The 18,288-nt window shown below is 41.3% G+C and overlaps 1 protein-coding gene across 1 annotated transcript in view; it reads right to left on the bottom strand.

Moving 5' to 3' along the window:
• The window catches only part of LOC107396497 (uncharacterized), a 58,828-nt gene that overhangs the window by 22,814 nt on the left and 17,726 nt on the right, over positions 1-18,288 (bottom strand). Inside the window, exons 2-17 of the mRNA XM_070551900.1 lie at positions 17,106-17,126; positions 16,811-16,970; positions 12,559-12,833; positions 9,039-9,184; positions 8,704-8,956; positions 8,396-8,567; positions 7,089-7,345; positions 6,911-7,008; positions 6,069-6,350; positions 5,973-5,986; positions 5,326-5,420; positions 5,005-5,098; positions 4,770-4,821; positions 3,993-4,142; positions 344-486; positions 117-276 (exon numbers count right to left, since the gene is read on the bottom strand). Of these exons, the coding sequence (XP_070408001.1) occupies positions 117-276; positions 344-486; positions 3,993-4,142; positions 4,770-4,821; positions 5,005-5,098; positions 5,326-5,420; positions 5,973-5,986; positions 6,069-6,350; positions 6,911-7,008; positions 7,089-7,345; positions 8,396-8,567; positions 8,704-8,956; positions 9,039-9,184; positions 12,559-12,833; positions 16,811-16,970; positions 17,106-17,126 (2,372 nt within the window). The remainder of the gene's footprint in view (positions 1-116; positions 277-343; positions 487-3,992; positions 4,143-4,769; positions 4,822-5,004; positions 5,099-5,325; positions 5,421-5,972; positions 5,987-6,068; positions 6,351-6,910; positions 7,009-7,088; positions 7,346-8,395; positions 8,568-8,703; positions 8,957-9,038; positions 9,185-12,558; positions 12,834-16,810; positions 16,971-17,105; positions 17,127-18,288) is intronic.

The raw sequence follows: 18,288 nt of genomic DNA on the forward strand, positions 1-18,288 counted from the left end.
ATTATAAAACAGACGATTTCAAAATAAAATTGGATGTAAGAAATTAAATAAAAAGGCAAAGTTAAGGGCTGAACTAGTAGAAGTACTTTGAAATTGATTCGGTAGTTTACTGGTACCCAGTGCAGAGATTTAAGAACAGGAGTGATGTGCGCTGTTCTCTTAGTTCTAGCGGCAGCATTCTGAATAAACTGCAGTTGCTTCACAGCTATTTTGGAAGACCAGACAAAGACCATTGCAATAGTCCAGCCAACGCATGAATGAGTCTCTAGATCTTGTCTGGACACGAGACCCCTGAGTCGTGCTAGCTCAGGTCTGAATCAATTATGACCCCAAGATTTCTAACCTGGGTCTTTGTCTCTGTTCCTCGGGAACCAAGTTGAGCAATCCTATCCTTCTTATTTCCAACGACAATAACTTGTCTTTGTTTAACTGGAGGACGTTTGACTGCATCCAGTCATTAACTTGCTCCAAACACTGACAGTGAGTCTAGGGGACCACAGTCACTAGGCGATAGAGCTTGGTAGATCTGTGTAACGGAATGAAATGACTGTTTTCCACCTAAAAGTCATTTCCCCCCTCTCCTCAGCAAGAACTAATCTGCATGAGATACTGCTCAAGGTCTCATGCTCTGCTTCTAAACTGTTTCTGATTTTCCAGCCCAAGAGAAGAATGAAGACAAAGGACTCTTTCTTTTAATAAATCAAAGAACTCTATTTCTAATAAAGCTAATCAAACAAAGTGTTAGTCAATAATAAAATGGGAACCAATTTGTGAAATGAAAATATTAATTACTTGATATTATAATCCTACAGAATATAATAAGTAATATAATTAAATGTTTCCACTAGACATCCTGATCCACGTAATGCTTAAAGTCACATGACACATTTGATCTTTCTCATCCAATCGGAACCTTCCTTTCTGAAGCGTGGCATAGTCTCTGTGGTGTTTATAAATCTGTCAAACTGATTCGACCGTAAATCAAAACATCCAGATAAATAAAACCAGTCCCCACGCCATCTTAGTTCAGTTCACCGCATTCTAAGAGAAGTATCGGACCGGCCACCCGGACTTCCTTTTTAAGCAAAGAACCGACAAGCTGGATAAAATCTGTTGCACTTTACCAACCAAGCAGAGGTTCCTTTCAGAATAAAAGCTGAACTCACTGACCCTCCGGGTCCATCTGACGCTGTCAATCAAGCGTCGCTTTTTACCTGGAGACAATCCAAAGACTAGTCTGTCGTACTGCTGACGCTGTTTCTTCGGCTCCGGTACCGAAAGGGGGGTCCGAGGACCTGGCATTCTGGATCTGTACGGAGGTCTCATCCTGAAGGGTATGTGTGGAGTGACAAGATGGCGTCTCATGTGTTTATGAAACTCCGATCATAGCTTAAGAGCAAAACATCACTTCCCACTCAGACTTACTTCTCCGGATACGAGAGTTCTGATGACATCATCACTCACACATACACCATCCATCTCACGTCTCATTCACACCAAGATCCATTCATCACCCGGAGTTTAGAGTTTAGAGTTAGTCTTGTTTAAAATTGTTTAGAAATAAATCTTCTTAAACTTTTTAAAGGTGACTCTCTCTTCTCTTGTCTCTCAGTTAATACAAAGTAGTTACATAATCCCTGCAATAAAAAGTTCTGATCTTCTGGTTAAAATTAGCCAAAGGTCCATAAGATTGATTTCATATTTCCTATGGAATCTCACATTTTATGGTTCATTAAATAGATGTAAATTAAACCCTTACATCTGGGTGTTGACTACTTAAGTATGATGGGCAATGTTGTTATTGGATATGACCTGACCCAATGGAAGCATGTAGCGATTGAAGAGCAGAGGTCCAAGAATCGAACCTTGGGCAACACCACATCATGGTGATCTGCTTTGATTTGTGATCACCAATAGAAACAACAAAACCCCTGTCTTCGAGATATGATCGGAACCAACTACGGACTGTGCCTGATAGTCCCGCCCAGTTTATGATCCTATCAAGAAGGATGTTGTGGTCCACAGTATCAAAAGATCCACTGAGATTTAGCATAATCAGGATAGATGTGTATGTTTATGTATTTAGCAGACGCTTTTGTCCAAAGCGACTTACAAGTGATGATCGGCATGTTGCCCTTGAGGCTAACAACAACAACATTTACAACAACAACTTGACATCAATCATGGAGAGTATGGAACAAGGAGTGGACAGTAGGGGGGGGGGGGGGACGGGTGCAGGGAGGGTGCTAGTTTAGAAGATGCTCTCTGAAGAGCATGATGTTTTGCTTGAATATGTATTTAGACAAATATCATTAAATACCTTAATCAGTGCTGTGGTGTTGTCTAAAGCCTGACTGAAAATTGTCTAGGAGGTTGTTTGTCTCTGAAAAGTTGCTCACCTGGATCATTACTGCTTTTTCAATTCCCAATGAAAAGGAGGTTAGAAATTGGTCTGTAATTATTCTTCACTAAGGGATCTTTCTTTAGAAGAGACTTAGCAGCATTTTTCAATGATTTTGGAAAATTACCTGACATTAGGGAGCACTTAAAAATTTTCAGTACATCAGCGTTCACTAAAAACATGTTTAAAGGGAGACCAGGCAGTTTTGGCTTGCTTTTAGCGCCCTCTAGTGTCCGTTTGTAGAGCCAAAACTTACCTCATCGCTATGCATTTGTCTTTTTAACGCCTTAATCTAACAGCTGAGACGTCTCCCAGCCTTCATTGGTGCCCACAGGAGTGATTCAGCACTAAATTAAACAAATCAGATGTGTTCATGACCTCAAACATGCCGGAAACGTGCTGGACCCAGATTGCAGTGCCAGGTATTTAAGCTCCAACAGACTGGCAACTGTGAAGTTGCAAATGGAATATTCTGACCACAGGGGGCAATAGGGGCTGGATGACCATTCATTAAAGGGTGCTTTTAGCATATACTGGCTCAAGAAAATGATTTAAAAATGTGAAAAATTTGCTAAGTATCCCTTTAAAGAAGTTGGTTGCCAGGTTGTCCAAACAGCAGTTAGACAATTTAAGGTCTTAACTATGTCCTCCAGTGTTTTAGCACAAATCTCACTGAAAACTTGCATTTTAGACAGATTGTTCCTGTGTGGATGATTGAAATTCCCTCTCATGAGAAGCTGTAGAAAGCTATGGAAGTTAGTTTTCTTCCAGCAACATCAAAACTGTCCTAAAATTAACACAATGCATTCATTGTTGGGAAACTGGATGGTTGTGGGCGGAGAAACTGACTAAATGTTCTGATAGAACACCAGCAGGGGGCGTCATACAACTGATTAAAATGCTATATAAGAATAATGTGTTTGTTGAATTTTTTTGGTACTTGATCACATTACTGTCAATTTAATTAACTAAACCAACCAACAAAAATTCATTTCCATTTAAGAAAAAGTTCATTAAGGATCAGAGTTAACAAAAGTCTGGTTTCATCTTAATCTTAAACTATCTGTCATTTTGTTCAAGTTTGCAGTTATGGATTGTTTTTTCTCTTTTATAAAGTGAAAAACAGTGGGATGCAAAAGTTTGGGCAGCATTGTCATTCTTCATGATTTTCCTGTATAAATCAGTTGTTACGCTAATAATTTTTGGTTAAATAAATCATTAAGGAAACACACACAGTGATATTTGTGAAGTGAAATAAAGTTTATTCAGAAAGTGTGCAATAATTGTTTCAACTAAATTACGGTAGGTAATTTTGTCATTTTATTGATTCCAAAACCTTTAGAACAAAATTTTGGAACTCAAATTGGTTTGGTATTCTCAGTGACCCTTGACCTCCAACCACAGGTGAATCTAGTTAAGAGAAACAGTATTTAAGAGGGCCAATTGCAAGTGTCCCTCCTCTTTGATTATTTTCTGAAGAGTACCAACATGGGGTCTCAACTTTCAAATGACATGAAAACATAGATTGTTCACAATCATGGTTCAGAGGAAGGATACAGAAAGCTGTCTGTTTCCACAGTTAGGAACCTACAGAGGAAATGGACGACCTCAGGCACAGATGAAGGCAAGTGGACTTCTGTGGTTTCTTGATGATGTTTGGCTTCTCATCTGAGGTGCATTTAACTTTTTCAGTCGAAACTGCTGATTGTGCTTTGTACTGAAGTGATGTGTCAGTGACAAACTAACTCACCAATGAAACCACACAATGAGGAATATGAAACATTGTCAAACATTTCTGATGAATAAGCGGCTCAGATCTACATGAAGGATATTTATTACAGATTTACTCAGTAAGAAATATTTTTTTTGAGCTTTCACACAAAATTTTTAACAAGCAAACATATTTTACAACTATTTGTTCATGTTACCATTCCTCCAAGGGAAAACCCAACAGTTCTCATTAGGACCAGCTGTCAGTCATTTCTAGATCGCTGACGAGACCAAAACTCGTCAGGCTACACACATGCTCCAGCTCTAACATCAGATATGTAGTATTTCACAACAGGACAGTTTCCCTCTTTCATCTGTAATCTTCTTTTTGTTCTGGAAATGTTCTATTTTAATCTCTGAAGAGTCAAACAGGAAAGTCTGCTAGCTGAAGAACATCACATCTCTGACTCTGTGACGCGTGTGCATATTTAAAGAGTACATTAAAATGGATTTTTGTGGGGTTACTGAGCAACAAAAAGTAATGCTGAAGTCAGAATGTTGTATTAAATGGTAAATGGCCTGTATTTGTATCATGGACATAGTTTTTTTTTGGGGGGGGGAGGATGCGCCACCCACTGGGTCATGTCAGAGCCCCGACTCCTTTTGATGGGGCTGAGCTCCCCCTGGATAGGGGAACTTCTCCCAGCCACCTGGAGGAAGATCATCTCAGCCTCCAATAAGATTCATCCTTTCAGTCAGGATTCAGATCTGATCACTGAACATGGACAAAGCTTCTTCATGCACCACAGATCAGGTCAGCAGTCTAATTTAAGATGTCTCAATAGTCTGCTTACTCATCTTCCTCTCCGTAAGTCAACAAGACACCAAGTTACTTGAAGTGCTCTTGATGCAAAGACTTGCTCACTACATCTTTTACTGGTTTAGAACCACGGCTGGAACGGGTGAGAGACTTTGGACCCAAGAACGCTGGCAACACATGGAATGAAGCATTTAACAGTTTTTTAAGAGGAACATGGCAGCTCCAGATTCAGAAACCATGAGACTCAGATGGGCAGCAACGATGAAATAGAAACAGTTGTTTAGATCTCTTACACTGTACAAAAGCAGGGCAAGTATGATCGAGAATCCAGGGTTTTTGGGTTCAAATATCCAACAGGCAGAGAAAGGTCAGAGGTCAGGAGAGGGACAAAAACCCATAAAATCAGAGTCCTTGAATACTGACTCGAATAGAAGTAGGGTTGGGATGTCAGCCACTTGACTTGGTAAGGTTTTCTTTATCGTATGGTGACTAAGGGTCAAAGTTCACGCATTAAACCTTAGGGGAGAGCTTGAGGCTGTAAACAAGGTAGATGGATGATCCTGGGCTCCACTTTAAATACACAACTCTGTTTCTATGTTTCAGCAAACATGTTTCATTTATTAGAGAACATTTACACACAGATATTAAAACATGTTTGCATTCCTACATTTTCCTGGGGTTAACGTAAACACGAACATACGTCAAGCTTTTTGTGGCATTAAAGTGCAACAGAAGAAGTCGTTAAATAATTCAGTGATTCACCCATAGACTCACAAAGACACAAAATAATTACAGTACAGCTTTTGATTGCAACATCTGGTTTCAGGTAGCAGAGAAAGCTGAGGCCTGATTTATCAGAATCATCTCTGAGAAGTCTATTTATATAAAAGTATATTTATTTAAACCCAACTGATAACATAATATTGTAATAGAATCGATTCATAATGTTAATGCCATTGATTACTCATAAGGCACCCAGATGCTAAAGAATAACTTTAAAGGGACTTTCAGAAAGCCTGAAGAACCTCTGATCAACATTACCGAAAAGGATAAGGCTTGTTGGAAAGACAAGGGAAAGAAATTAACTAAAAGTTTTCCACAATATATAATCAGCAATCAGATCTTTAAAGATGTTTATGAGAAGATTTGGACAGACAAGGCGAGAATAAGGAGATGAAGTCCAACGAAGAAGGGGCAGTGAGTGTAAGCGGTGGAGGCGGCAGGGGTGGCGGTGGTGGTTGCTGGAGACAAGAATGTCCCCAAGGTGCTCCTCAGAAATGAGTCAAAGGCAGTCAATTGCTGAAAGACCATGGGAGTGCTAGTTGCTTTTGTATTGGTGGAGTTGGTGCTGTTTGTTAACACAGCAGCCTGGTACCAGGAGCCGCCCTGCTGACACATGAGCGGACCGCCTGAATACCCCTAAAAACAGACAGAAATACTCCATCAATTATAATAATCAGGAGAAAAGTAGGACTGCACTGACAATGTTTCATCATATCTTGTTTCAGGCAAACCTTCAAACCAGTCCAATAAAGTACAGAACTCTTGAAGATTTCTGTAAAGATTTATAAAGAGCTGCAATATTTAGGAATGACTGAAACATCACTGTTTCAAAGACGAGCAGCAAAGGCCTCTAGTGCCAAGGGGCAAACCCGCATCAGCCACACATGAGGCTCCACTCAGCTCAAGTGCCATATTGTCTGTTTCTGACCAGCTTTCCAGCGTTGCATTCTCTTGTTCCGAAACCATGCATGTCTCCACCTAGCCTGACCAGCTAGCCCCATGCTTCCTTAGTTCTCTGTGTAGAGTTAAGCAGGACGAGCCTGACCGGCCAGGCTAGTCTCCACCTTCCTTGGATTAATTCTGCTTTCGTAGCTCCTCTACCCAACTTCCATGGGACTATTTACATTTCCTTCTATGATTGGTTACAGTTCTTGTGCAAATCTTTAGAGCATTTGGATAATAGTCTTATCACATACCTGGTATATTGTAAACGGTCCTGTGCAAATGCTGTAGCTCGTAGATGCATTCCCACAATTTACCACAGATGTCTGCAATTGCTGGAGAACCTCTTCAGCTACAGTTAGAAATAATTATATTGTTTATAACTGAAGTTATTGCATTGTTCTTTATGTTTAGTAAGTCATTGTTTAGGACCTCCTCCTTGTCCAGAGCTCCAGCCAGCTGCCCAGCATGTTGTTCCCTCTGAGAAGGTCTGTCCTGGCGTCACGACACAGATGGGCTGGATGTAGTTACTTAGGGTGGGTCGGGTCGACAGCTTCAGCAAAGCGATGTTAGACCCTGCAATGTTGCTCAGACTTATATTCGACACTTTAAAAGATGCTTCATTGGCGTTTGATCCATTCTGCTTCCGACGACCCAACACAACCGTCCACTGAGATGCATTAGGGGGCCTGAGGAAGAAATGGCAGCTCAATTAGGGCTCAAAAGATCTTTCGATATCGTATTTAATTCCAAAACATTCTCACACCCGAAGCGTCGAAAGCTGACGATGGGTCACACTTCGCCAGTTTTCACAGCTTTAGGTGTGAGAATGTTAATTCAAACGAAGAATAGATCTAGTGGGGGGGGGGGGGGGGGATTAGCAGAATTAGAACTGTTTAGATTTTTGTGGTTAGGTTTTCACAGTTTAACACTGATCAATATAATTCCAACTCTCATATCTTCAGGGGGTCAAGCAGGGCTAAGACACCCACCTAGCACCTGTAAGTACTTCGTCTTACATTTTCCTCTCCTCAGATCAAACTGACCAAACACTCATCAGCTATTTAAGCTGTTAACTTTATTTTCTCTCTAAGTGTTTTTCTCCCCAGAAGAAGCTACAACGATGTTCAGCTGAGCTGTGGTGGCCTCATGGAGGGGGCCATCGTCTAGCACACTGCTGCTAACCACTAAAACATTCTCCCTCTCCTGATAATAACTTTTTGCTTTCCTTGACGTTGGATGTGCTACTACTAGTTTATCCGTTTAATTATAGATCCACTAGGATAAATACAATAAAATTTATCTCTCACCAAATAGAATATTTTCTAAGACATCACAATATAACTATAGACACATTACTTGTCTTTGTGTGTGCGTGTGCGTGTGTGTGCGTGTGTGTGTGTGTGTCTGCTGTATTCTCGATCCCCAGTGAGTCGTGGAGGATGGCTGCTTATACTGAGCCAGGATTCTCTGGAGGTTTCTTCCTGTTAAAAGGGAGTTTTCCTCTCCACTGTCACTAAATGCTTGCTTAGTATGAGGATTGCTGTATAGTCACTGACACTAGTCAGGGACTCGATGCAACCTGCTGGGTTCCTTATATAGGAAACATTATTTCTGATTGGCTTAATGAACTGACCTGGATTGGAATGTTTATTATGTGAAGTGCCTTGAGACGACTCTTGTCGTGATTTGGCGCTATATAAATATAGTTAAATTGAATTGCCTCCACTAAAACTCACTTTGAGAAACAGTCAGCGTCGCTGAGGACAAAGTCCAAGGACACCAGTGTCCCGCCACACACATGCTGTCCATTCTTCTGCAGACTCGCCATCCAGGGCCACAAACCATCTGTCGTCACAGAACTTCCACCCAAACTACCAGAGTTTAGCGGGGCTTGTCCACAGAACACGGCTGCAAAATTAACAAAAGGACCATAAACCATTTCCAACATCTGTTCAAAGACATTCTGTATTCTAATCCAGGTTGTATTGTTAGCATGAGGAGGTTTGGGGTATGGACAGCATTGAAGGGGTGGTGGTAGAATTACGTGGTGCCGTGGTGGTAATCGGTGGCAGGCCTGTGCAGGAGACACTGAGGTCACCGTCGGTCCCGGTGGACGTGTAGGTGACGAAGCCCGGCTGGTTGCTGGTGATCTGGCTGTTGATCCAGGTCTGGTACTGGGACACTCTGGTGTAGACTCCTGGGTAATTTGGCTGGGCACAACCGAACCCATAACTCACAATTCCCTCCTGAACCCAGACGCCTCCCTGCTTGCTCACCATCGGACCTCCTGAATCTCCCTTTAAGACCAGAGATATTTTGCTCAGAGTAGAAATCGTTACAGGGACCTCAGCTCTGATGAAGACAGATTAAGATGATCACCTGACAGGAGTCCTTCCCTCCTGCAGCTAAACCAGCACACATCATGTTATCGGTGATGCTGCCCACTCCATAATTACAATTACACTGGCGGTTTCCTACAACTGGGATCTGCACCTCCATCAGGTTTCCAGGAGAGGGAAGAGACACTAAAGAGACAAAGAGATAACATCTTATAAAATTTGTGACCAGAGGCTTCCAATGGAGCTGCCGAGGTGGCAAAAACCAACATCATTGAAAATGTTAAAGTTGCTGTCATTGGTTCATTAGTTTACGTGGGATCCACCAGCAGCTTGTACATCCACCATGATTACTAAACACCCGCGTCTCTCAGTCCACATCTCTTCATGAGACAAGCAGACAGCAGATTAACCCTCAGCTAAACCTTTGCCATTCATAAATGATAAGATTTAGTCAAGTAAATCCAGAACCACACCTGTTCATTATTGTGAGTTACAAGTGTTTTGTGAAAGAGAGATGGCAACTAGAAAACATCCTTGACTTTCATTTTTAGAGAGACAGAACCAGTGTAGTCTGATATCATCACTCATCTAAAATGTAATCCTCTGATAAATAATTAAATTATTACATTTAAAGGTGTTGATCACTCGTTTAATCAATACATTTGCAGTGGTCTCTGGCAGAAAAGAACAGCTGAGCTTAAAGCGGCATGTTTGCAGTCTAATTCCCTGATATTCGGACATCTTGCCTCAGATTGGATAACCGTAACACGACTACCACTGACTTGTAAACTGAATACATGAAGGTTTTCAATTTTTATTTAAAAGTTACTAGATTTAGGGCACGTTTGAGGACATAAGGACGCTGATTCCATGTGTGTACAGCATATAGTGGCTAAAAGCAGGGTTCTACCAGCCTGGGGTTCTACCAGGTGACTGTTTCCTGAGGATCTCAGAGCCCTGCTGGGTGTACATACAGGAATGAGATCCAACATGTACTCTGGCCCCATACCAGTCAGTCATTTATATTAGAAATACTTTGAAATTTATTCTGAATTGAAGTTCTGCCTTGTTGTGGAGTTGCTAATGCTAACAGTTATCTTCTACTAATTGAGACGTTAAACCAACAACAGACTTCCCCGTCCTGAGTCAAGATGGGTGAGACGATGGCTGAAGAGATTACAAGTCTGTTGTTGAGAGCAGGGGCGCAGATAGGATTTTCAAACTGGGGGGGACAAAGTTCCAATGTACCACACACACACACACACACACACACACACACACACTATTGCAAGCACCTTAACTGGAGCTCAGTCAGTTTGTGTAATTTCATCCAACGGTTTATATAAAACCTAACCATTATATACGTGTTTGAAGCCATTATGCAACAAAGCTCTGCCTGATCAGCACTATAAATGAATAATCCACTCTTGTATAGCACCTCTCAGAGTAAGGACTCCAAAGCGCTTTACACTACAGTGCATCATTCATCCATTCACACACACATTCACACACTGATGGTGATGAGCTACGATGTAGCCACAGCTGCCCTGGGGCGTACTGACAGAGGGGCCCCACTATTTAATTCAGTCATTTGTTATTCTTCCATTCAAGCACTAACCAAAACCTCATGCTTTATGCAAAACATTAAATGATTTTCAGCATACCGATCTTTACAGAAAACATAAAAACCCTAAAAAACTGCACATAAAATATAAGAAACAATATTCACTTATCACTTAGAGCAGTAGTTCCCAAACATTTCAGCCTGACCAACAGATGTTCCTTCGTATTTTTACGTTATTTATACATTTTCATCATATTTTGAAAGTTTTAATTTATATATAAATATATAAATCTCTTTTTAAATGTTATATTTGACTTTTTTTATGATTATGTGGCACACTTGACTTCCATACTTAATGCATCGGCATCTGCCTCTTTTTTACGGCTTTTTTTACATTGTCGCTACGTCTGTCACGTTAGCGGTGTTTTTCCATCGTTTCTACATCCATCACGTCCCAGAGAAGGTTAAACAACATCAAACCCAACGTTTGGAGCTCATAAACTCCACACACCTCTCGTGCAGCACCAGCTGTCTGAAGCTGCAGCAGCGTCAATCGTCCCGGCTGGATGAGTGAATTTCTTCATCAGAGTCAATAATCTGCTTCATAATCAGAGTCAGTCAAGACCAGACAAAGTGATCAGTCAACAAATATCAGACCTGCCGGCAATTATACGTTTTATCTAATATTTACGCTCTTCATGCTGCACACATCTCCTCCTCTCCCCGACTGGGAGCCTGTCGGCGGGAGGCGATTTTCACACTCTAAAGACTCCCAAATTTTGCTCAGCCTGAAGGTTCCACATCTCCACTATCTTCTGGTATAAAGTAGTAACTACATGAGGGATCATGTTTGTAGATGAGACTTGCTGAAGTCAGCAATGAGGCTTTGACGCTTTTAACGAGTAAGTCCCAACACTGACAACAATGTACTGAAACTAGAACCAACATGCATAAACAGACAGATCGGTCCCGCCTACTTACACTGTTGGTCTTTTTTTAAATACGCAGTAATCGTTGCTTGTCTTTTTCACTTCATCCTGCATCCTAGCAGCAACCACTTTGGCGCCTCTGGGGTCGTGTTTGTTTACGTCATGCTGCATTCAATGTAATTGGAAAAAGGAGTATCAAGCGCTAAACCTCTGATTTTGTTTTCTTTCTGGCCTTAGTTGGGGGGGGGGGGGGGGGGGCGGCGAATCGGGGTCGATCTGAATCTGGGTGGGACAGATGCCCCCCATCCCCCACCCTATCTGCGCGCCTGGTTGAGAGTGTAATCTCTTCAGCCATTGTCTGTTGGGGTAGCAGCATCAGAAGCAGGGACCTGAAAAGGCTCAACAGCCTAATAAAAAAGGCTGGTTCTGTTCTGGGGACAACTGTGGAACCACTGGAGGAGATAAATGCAAAGAAGGATTCTCCAGAGAATCAAGAAAATGATGGACAACACTGAGCATTCTCTTCACAAGACTGTCCCAACAACGGAAGAGTGTCTTCAGTCAGAGGCTTCTTCAGTTTGGCTGCAACACTGACCGCTACTGGAGATCCTTCCTGCCAACAGCCATTGTAATATACAATAACTCTTTGATGACTTGATTATTATTATTATTCTGAGCTACTACAGCAATCAATTTCCCTCTGGGATTAATAAAGTATTTTTGAATTGAATTGAACTGAGACCATGAATATTTAGTGACAGTGTGATGTAGATCTGTCAGGATTTTCAAATCCTAGAGTTTCAATGCTTATTTTCTAACAGAAGCTAATGCAGGAGATCGGTGTAGGAGACTATTTTCAGCCTGCATGAAAAACTCGGTGACTGATTATAATCATTAAAATTTGGTTTTCAGTGTTCCACACCTTTAAACTGCAATAAAAAGGTAATGTTAAGTCCTAAATCATATTTTTATCTGTACTAAACGATTTTCAGAATATGTTGTTTTCTCTGTAATTATCAAGAAATGTTTATTTCAGTTACTGAAGTCTGAGTAACTTCATATCCCACCTCCACTTGCGGTGTTGCCCCAGCCGGTGACCCAGGAGCTGACGTTGCTGTAGAAGGTGCTGCCTGCTGCAGCCAGGCAGACTGGTTTAATGTAGGAGGTGAAAGTCACAGCTGAGGAGAGCTGCAGGAGGGCGATGTCGTTGTCGCTCGTCTCAGAGTTGTAGCTTGCATGAACAATAATCCGTGCTACTGTTCGAGACACAGAATTTGGGTTGGACCCCTGAATAGTCTGAAGACCCAGATACACGGTCAGTCTGGATGGGTTGCCATTGAAACTGTTGCAGGGAGAGAAAACAACATTTTAAAAACTTGTCTGATTCAGACTTTTTACTCAACCTTGTAAAAAAAATTTCCAGTTGTCAGCTGCTGAAGGACAACATGTAAACAATAACATATTTTCTGCTGTGCACACGTGCTCATATGGTTTTCTACAATGTGTCTCCTTAACCTTTCAGTGAATATTCAGATATAAATATAGGATGCCCAAATACATCTGACAAACTATTGTAGTCAGGCTTAACTCACTCACAGAGAGACGGTTTCAATGATTAGAGGAAATTATGTGTTATTGAACTGAGAATCGTTACCAGGGCCATGCAGAGACCTCTGACGGGACGGGGACTCAAAGTTAAAAAAAAAGGGGCACTTATGGAGCAATGCAACAAGTTAGAAAGTTCAGAGAATGAGACCCTTGGGTTCAAACAACATAATAAAAATATATCAATCAGTGTCATTAGTGTTAATGTAGTTCATAAATAATAGTTTTAGTTTATAAAGCTGACTTATACCTAGAGGTGTTACAACCACATTTCTGCCCCTGATCCGAATCCAAGTTGTTTGATTTTTGATCATCTTCCAATACTGAGTCCTGTTCTTATACCAGGTGGTGATGCAACGCATTATAAAAGAAGAAATAAGTCGTCCTTCTGTCTGTATTTGTCATTTTGTTATTTTAGCCTGAAAAGGTCACTCATTCAGGAAATACATTTAACAGGAAGATAATTTCAAATTCAAGATACTTTATTGCTATTGCACAGGTGTACAACCAAAGATATTTTGCACCTACTAAAGACAGCTCTAGTAAGAGGTAGTAAAATAAATGCAACCACAGAGACTTATCCAGTGTGATCTACGGCTATGTTAGCTGAGATCTTTCCCCTGTCAGTAGAAAATTCTTGATCCCATTCCATGATCTCACTGAACTCAACACTAAACATGAGAGCTCTGCTACCAACCTAACAACAACACCCTTTACACAAAGGCACCATCATCACATACATGGCAGGAGTCTCAGAGAAACTTAGAAGAATCTTCTCCAAACACAACATCCCGGTAAACTTTAAACCCAACAGCACCCTCAGACAGAACCTGGTCCATCCAGAAGACAAAACGCCCAAACAGAAGCTCAGTGGGGTCGTTTATGCAGTCCAGTGTAGTGAGGACTGTCCAGATGTTTACATTAGAGAAACTAAACAACAACTACACAATAACATAACACAACACAGGAGAGCCGCCTCTTCAGGTCAACCATGGATGTAATTTTCACTTTAGAAGTGTGTGTGTGTGTGTGTGTGGGGGGGGGGGGGGTCTTTACAGTACGCTCTACAGGCTTCAACACAAATGGTTGTTTTCCGCTTGGTCCTAGAGCTCAACCAATGTCAACTTAATATATTGTAATATTGTTTTTGGATGGTAAAGAGTGCAGGGATCAAAGCTTTTTATTTTTTCACAAATCAGCGAAAGGTTTCACAAATCCCAAACAAGGTTGTATGCCATCTGCTATTATTGTAGAATAATCTAGAACAGGTCTGAACACTGTGGCTGTTGTAGTTTTTGAGCCAGAGCAGATTAAAGATGGTCAGAGTAGAGAAAAATTGGGTGTATTGGCCCTTTAGCCGTTTCCCGAATCAGAAGCTAACTTCAGCCTCGTGGATTTTTCAACATCAACTGCTGCACCAGGTCAGTTCACAGGGCTTCTTCAGTATTTTCTGAAATTACTTCAATAAATGCTAAATTGCAATTGTGATATTTACTGTAATTTTCACTCAGGCTTGTCTGCTTCAGGAATAGATGCTGCACCGTCCACAAATTCCAGCCATCAACATGGATTTGCATCTCCAGTTCACCCATCTGACTGGTCTCATATGTTGTCTGACTCAGAAAGGACTGATCTGGTAAGCAGAGGACCATTTTCTGTAAGAGAAAACGTTACATTCCCGAAGAAGCCTGATGGCTGAACCTTTCACTGTCACTACACATAGACAGTTGGTTAATGGGGAAAAATGAAACAAAGTTGGATAACCTACTCAAAATGAAAGGATGCGGTCTACTGCTTCTGTTGTAAACTGTTCTCCTAAAAGTCCGCAAAACCAGCAACAGAGGGGCCGCGTGACTGAGTCAACATAGGTGCACTGCTTAAACAACATCACTCTTCAACTGCTGTTTAGGTGTATGTCTGTATAATTTTGTGCAGTTATTTAAGTCTTCTATATTTGTTTAGTTAATATTTTAATATTTTTTGTTTATAGATAATGTGAATGTCATTTGGTTTGGTTTTGTAATGATTGCACATTTCCCATATTTTACACGTTAAATAACTAAAGATATTAAACCTACAGTAACCTTTTTTTACAGTAAAGTCCGTGTTTGTCTGCTTATGTTACTTCCAAATACTTAAGTTAGTATGGCATATTTAACACTGCGTTTCAAAACACAAACTAAATTGAATAGTTTTGTTTGATTGCTCCATGTTTACTTTTAAAATAGTCATAAAAACACTTTAATGATATTAGCCAATTACAAATTATGCTAATGATAGTGAGTATGTCATACACATTATATGGCCTATGAATGATCATTTGATTATTGAGCACCTGCACTATAGGAGCCCCCAAATTAAAATCTGCTTAGGGCCCCAAAGAGGCTTGGGCCGGCCCTGGCTATAACTCTACCGCATAAGAGAATTTAAAACTGGTGTACACGACAGTAGGTGACACGCAGAGGTCTTCCTTCTTCTAAAGCATTTAGCCTAAACCTTTTATTCATTGGTCACATTAAGATCAGGATTTATCATCTTCATCAAATAGGAAGACTTAGAGGTTTCATGTGCAGCCCAGTTCTGGAGAAATGTATTCATGCATTCATCTCCAGCAGGTTGGACTATTGTAATGGTCTTTTGTCTGGTCTTCCCCCAATTTTTTTTTAAGAAACTGCAGCTTATTCAGAATGCTGCTGCAAGAATTCTAGAACCAAGAGAACCGAGTGCATCACTCCTGTTGTTAAATCTACACCGGTAACCAGTAAACTACAGAATCTATTTCAAAGTACTTATACTACTTTATAAATTACTCACTGGGATGGGGCCAGAGTACATGTTGGATCTCATTCCTGCATATACACCCAGCAGGGCTCTGAGATCCTCAGGAAACAGTCAGCTGGTAAAACCTGCTTTTAGCCACTATGCTGCACACAGATAGAATCAGCTTCCTTATGTCCTCAAATGTGCCCTAACTCTAACTTTTAAATAAAAATTGAAAACCTTCATGTATTTATCAGCCTTTGAATGATTGTCTCTTATGCTGCACCTTCTGCATTGTAACTGCTCAGTCTTTAACTTTTCCCTTTTGTTTTATTCTAATTTTATTTGTGTATTTTTACATTTGAGAAGGTGCATTATGTAAAAATGAAGTAAAAATAGCATCCTGTGGTGACGTTTGGTTACTGAAACCACTCTAAACAACTCTGGAGCTTTTTCTCGGCTGTTGTGAAAGTACAATTTTTGGCACTACAGTGTTAGTTCGCAGGAGACATGGCAACCCCACAACTTACACACTTACTGATGGTGAACAGTAGTTACGTCCCTCATTCCTTTGTTTTGAAAGGAGAAAATCTGACATTCCTTGCAGCCAGCTGGATTAGAAATATCTTTCAATGTAACCTTCCATCCAAAATGATTAAAACATTAGCCTCTTTTGGGATTTTGTCATTGTAAACTTCTCACTATATTCTTACATACTTTGAAATATACTGTTTTATGTTGTCCCATTGATTTTAATGTTTTATGTTCTTGCTGATTTAGCCCTTTTTTTTAACCAGACTGGACATTGAGAATTGTTTCTAACCAAGCTGATGCCAATCTTCAAAATCAGTCTCTGTTGACTGTGTGATGTTCATCTCACAAGACCTGATCAACTAGCATAGATTATCCATGAAACTCTGTGTGTGATTAATCTGGTCTGCCCTTCATGCTCACCTTGCAAGACAGTGGGCAGCAGTCAGCACCCACTGACTGTTGATCAGCGATCCTCCACAGAAGTGATACGTGGTCTGCAGACTGACCTGCCAGGGCCAGCTGCCTGCTGAGGCCACCTGTCCTCCAACGATCTTAGTGTTGAGTGGAGGTTGTCCACAAACTGAGGAGAGGACATTAAAACTCTCACAGGACACACTAAAAAACCCAGACATGCAGTAACAGCAGCTTACCTTATAAATCACTTCACAGAAAATGTAAATAATATAAAATTTTAAACATGACATGAATTTCTTACCAGAGAGCTGAGACGCTGACTCTGAAAAATAAAAACACAAAACAAAAAGTCATGAAACAAAAGCTTTCATGTATTTTTCCAGGATAATCTTTAAAACTTCTTTGTAGTGGAGAGAGAAAAAAAAGACTAAAACATCATTGCTAACATTAGGGACTGTGCAGTGGCGCAGTGGTTAGAGCTGTTGTCTTGCAGCAAAAATGTTCTGGGTTCACATCCCAACCTGGGGTCTGTCTGAAAGGAGTGTGTGTTCTCACTGCGCATGCATGGGTTCTCTCCAGGTGCTCTGGCTTCCTCCAGCGGTCCAATAACATGACTGTCAGGTTGGTTGGTCTCTCTAAATTGTCCTTAGCTGTGGGGGGTGTGCGTGCATGGTTGGTTGTCCTTTGTGTCTTTGTGTTGCCCTGTGTACCTCGCCTGTTTGCCTAAAGACTGCTGCTGGAGATAGGCACCAGGCCAGGCACCAACCACCCGCAGCACTGTGTGGATAAGCAGGTATAGAAAATGGATGGATGTTTGGATGCTAACTCTAAACACTGTTGATGACTAACTACCGTCTGTTCACCCAGAAGGTGTTTGTCAAGTTTGACTGCGAATGGCCTGTGCTCGGTAACTGCTAAGTTCCTTTGGTGTGCTTTCTGAGACAGGTACCAATTGGACTCACACTATGATGTGGCACTCTGAAGCCGACGTCGCTCACATGTATGCAGCTACAGAAATTCACGGTTCCCAATTCGGAGCTCTCTTGTGCAAAACGTAGGGAGAAATGTTTCCTCCCGGAGTTCTTTTCCATTGCTGGTGCATTTGGTGCTAACTTTAACTTGAGGTTCTCAGCCATCGACATTGGCGCTGTCAAATGGCATGTCCCTTCTCTGCGTAAGCTGGTGCTTTGCCAACAGCGTGCGTTGAGGCTGCTAGGCTCTTCTGAATGCCATAAGATGGTGGTCCTGAACAAGCACAGTGAGGTGTTGCCTAAGGCCACTGCTGCAGTGAATGAACTACGTTCACTCGTCTCAGTTGTTCACACCCACACTCAGCTGCTGACCATGTACCTGTCCAACTATAGTTGGGACGTTAGTGCTTCTATAGACACCCTCCTCATGGGGATGATTCCTCCGTATCTTGTCTTTCTGGCTATATGGTTCAAGACGTGCTTGGCAGAACTACGAGGGAACATGTGACGACC

This window comes from Nothobranchius furzeri, chromosome 5 (genome assembly GCF_043380555.1).
Source record: "Nothobranchius furzeri strain GRZ-AD chromosome 5, NfurGRZ-RIMD1, whole genome shotgun sequence".
NCBI classification, from domain to species: domain Eukaryota; kingdom Metazoa; phylum Chordata; class Actinopteri; order Cyprinodontiformes; family Nothobranchiidae; genus Nothobranchius; species Nothobranchius furzeri.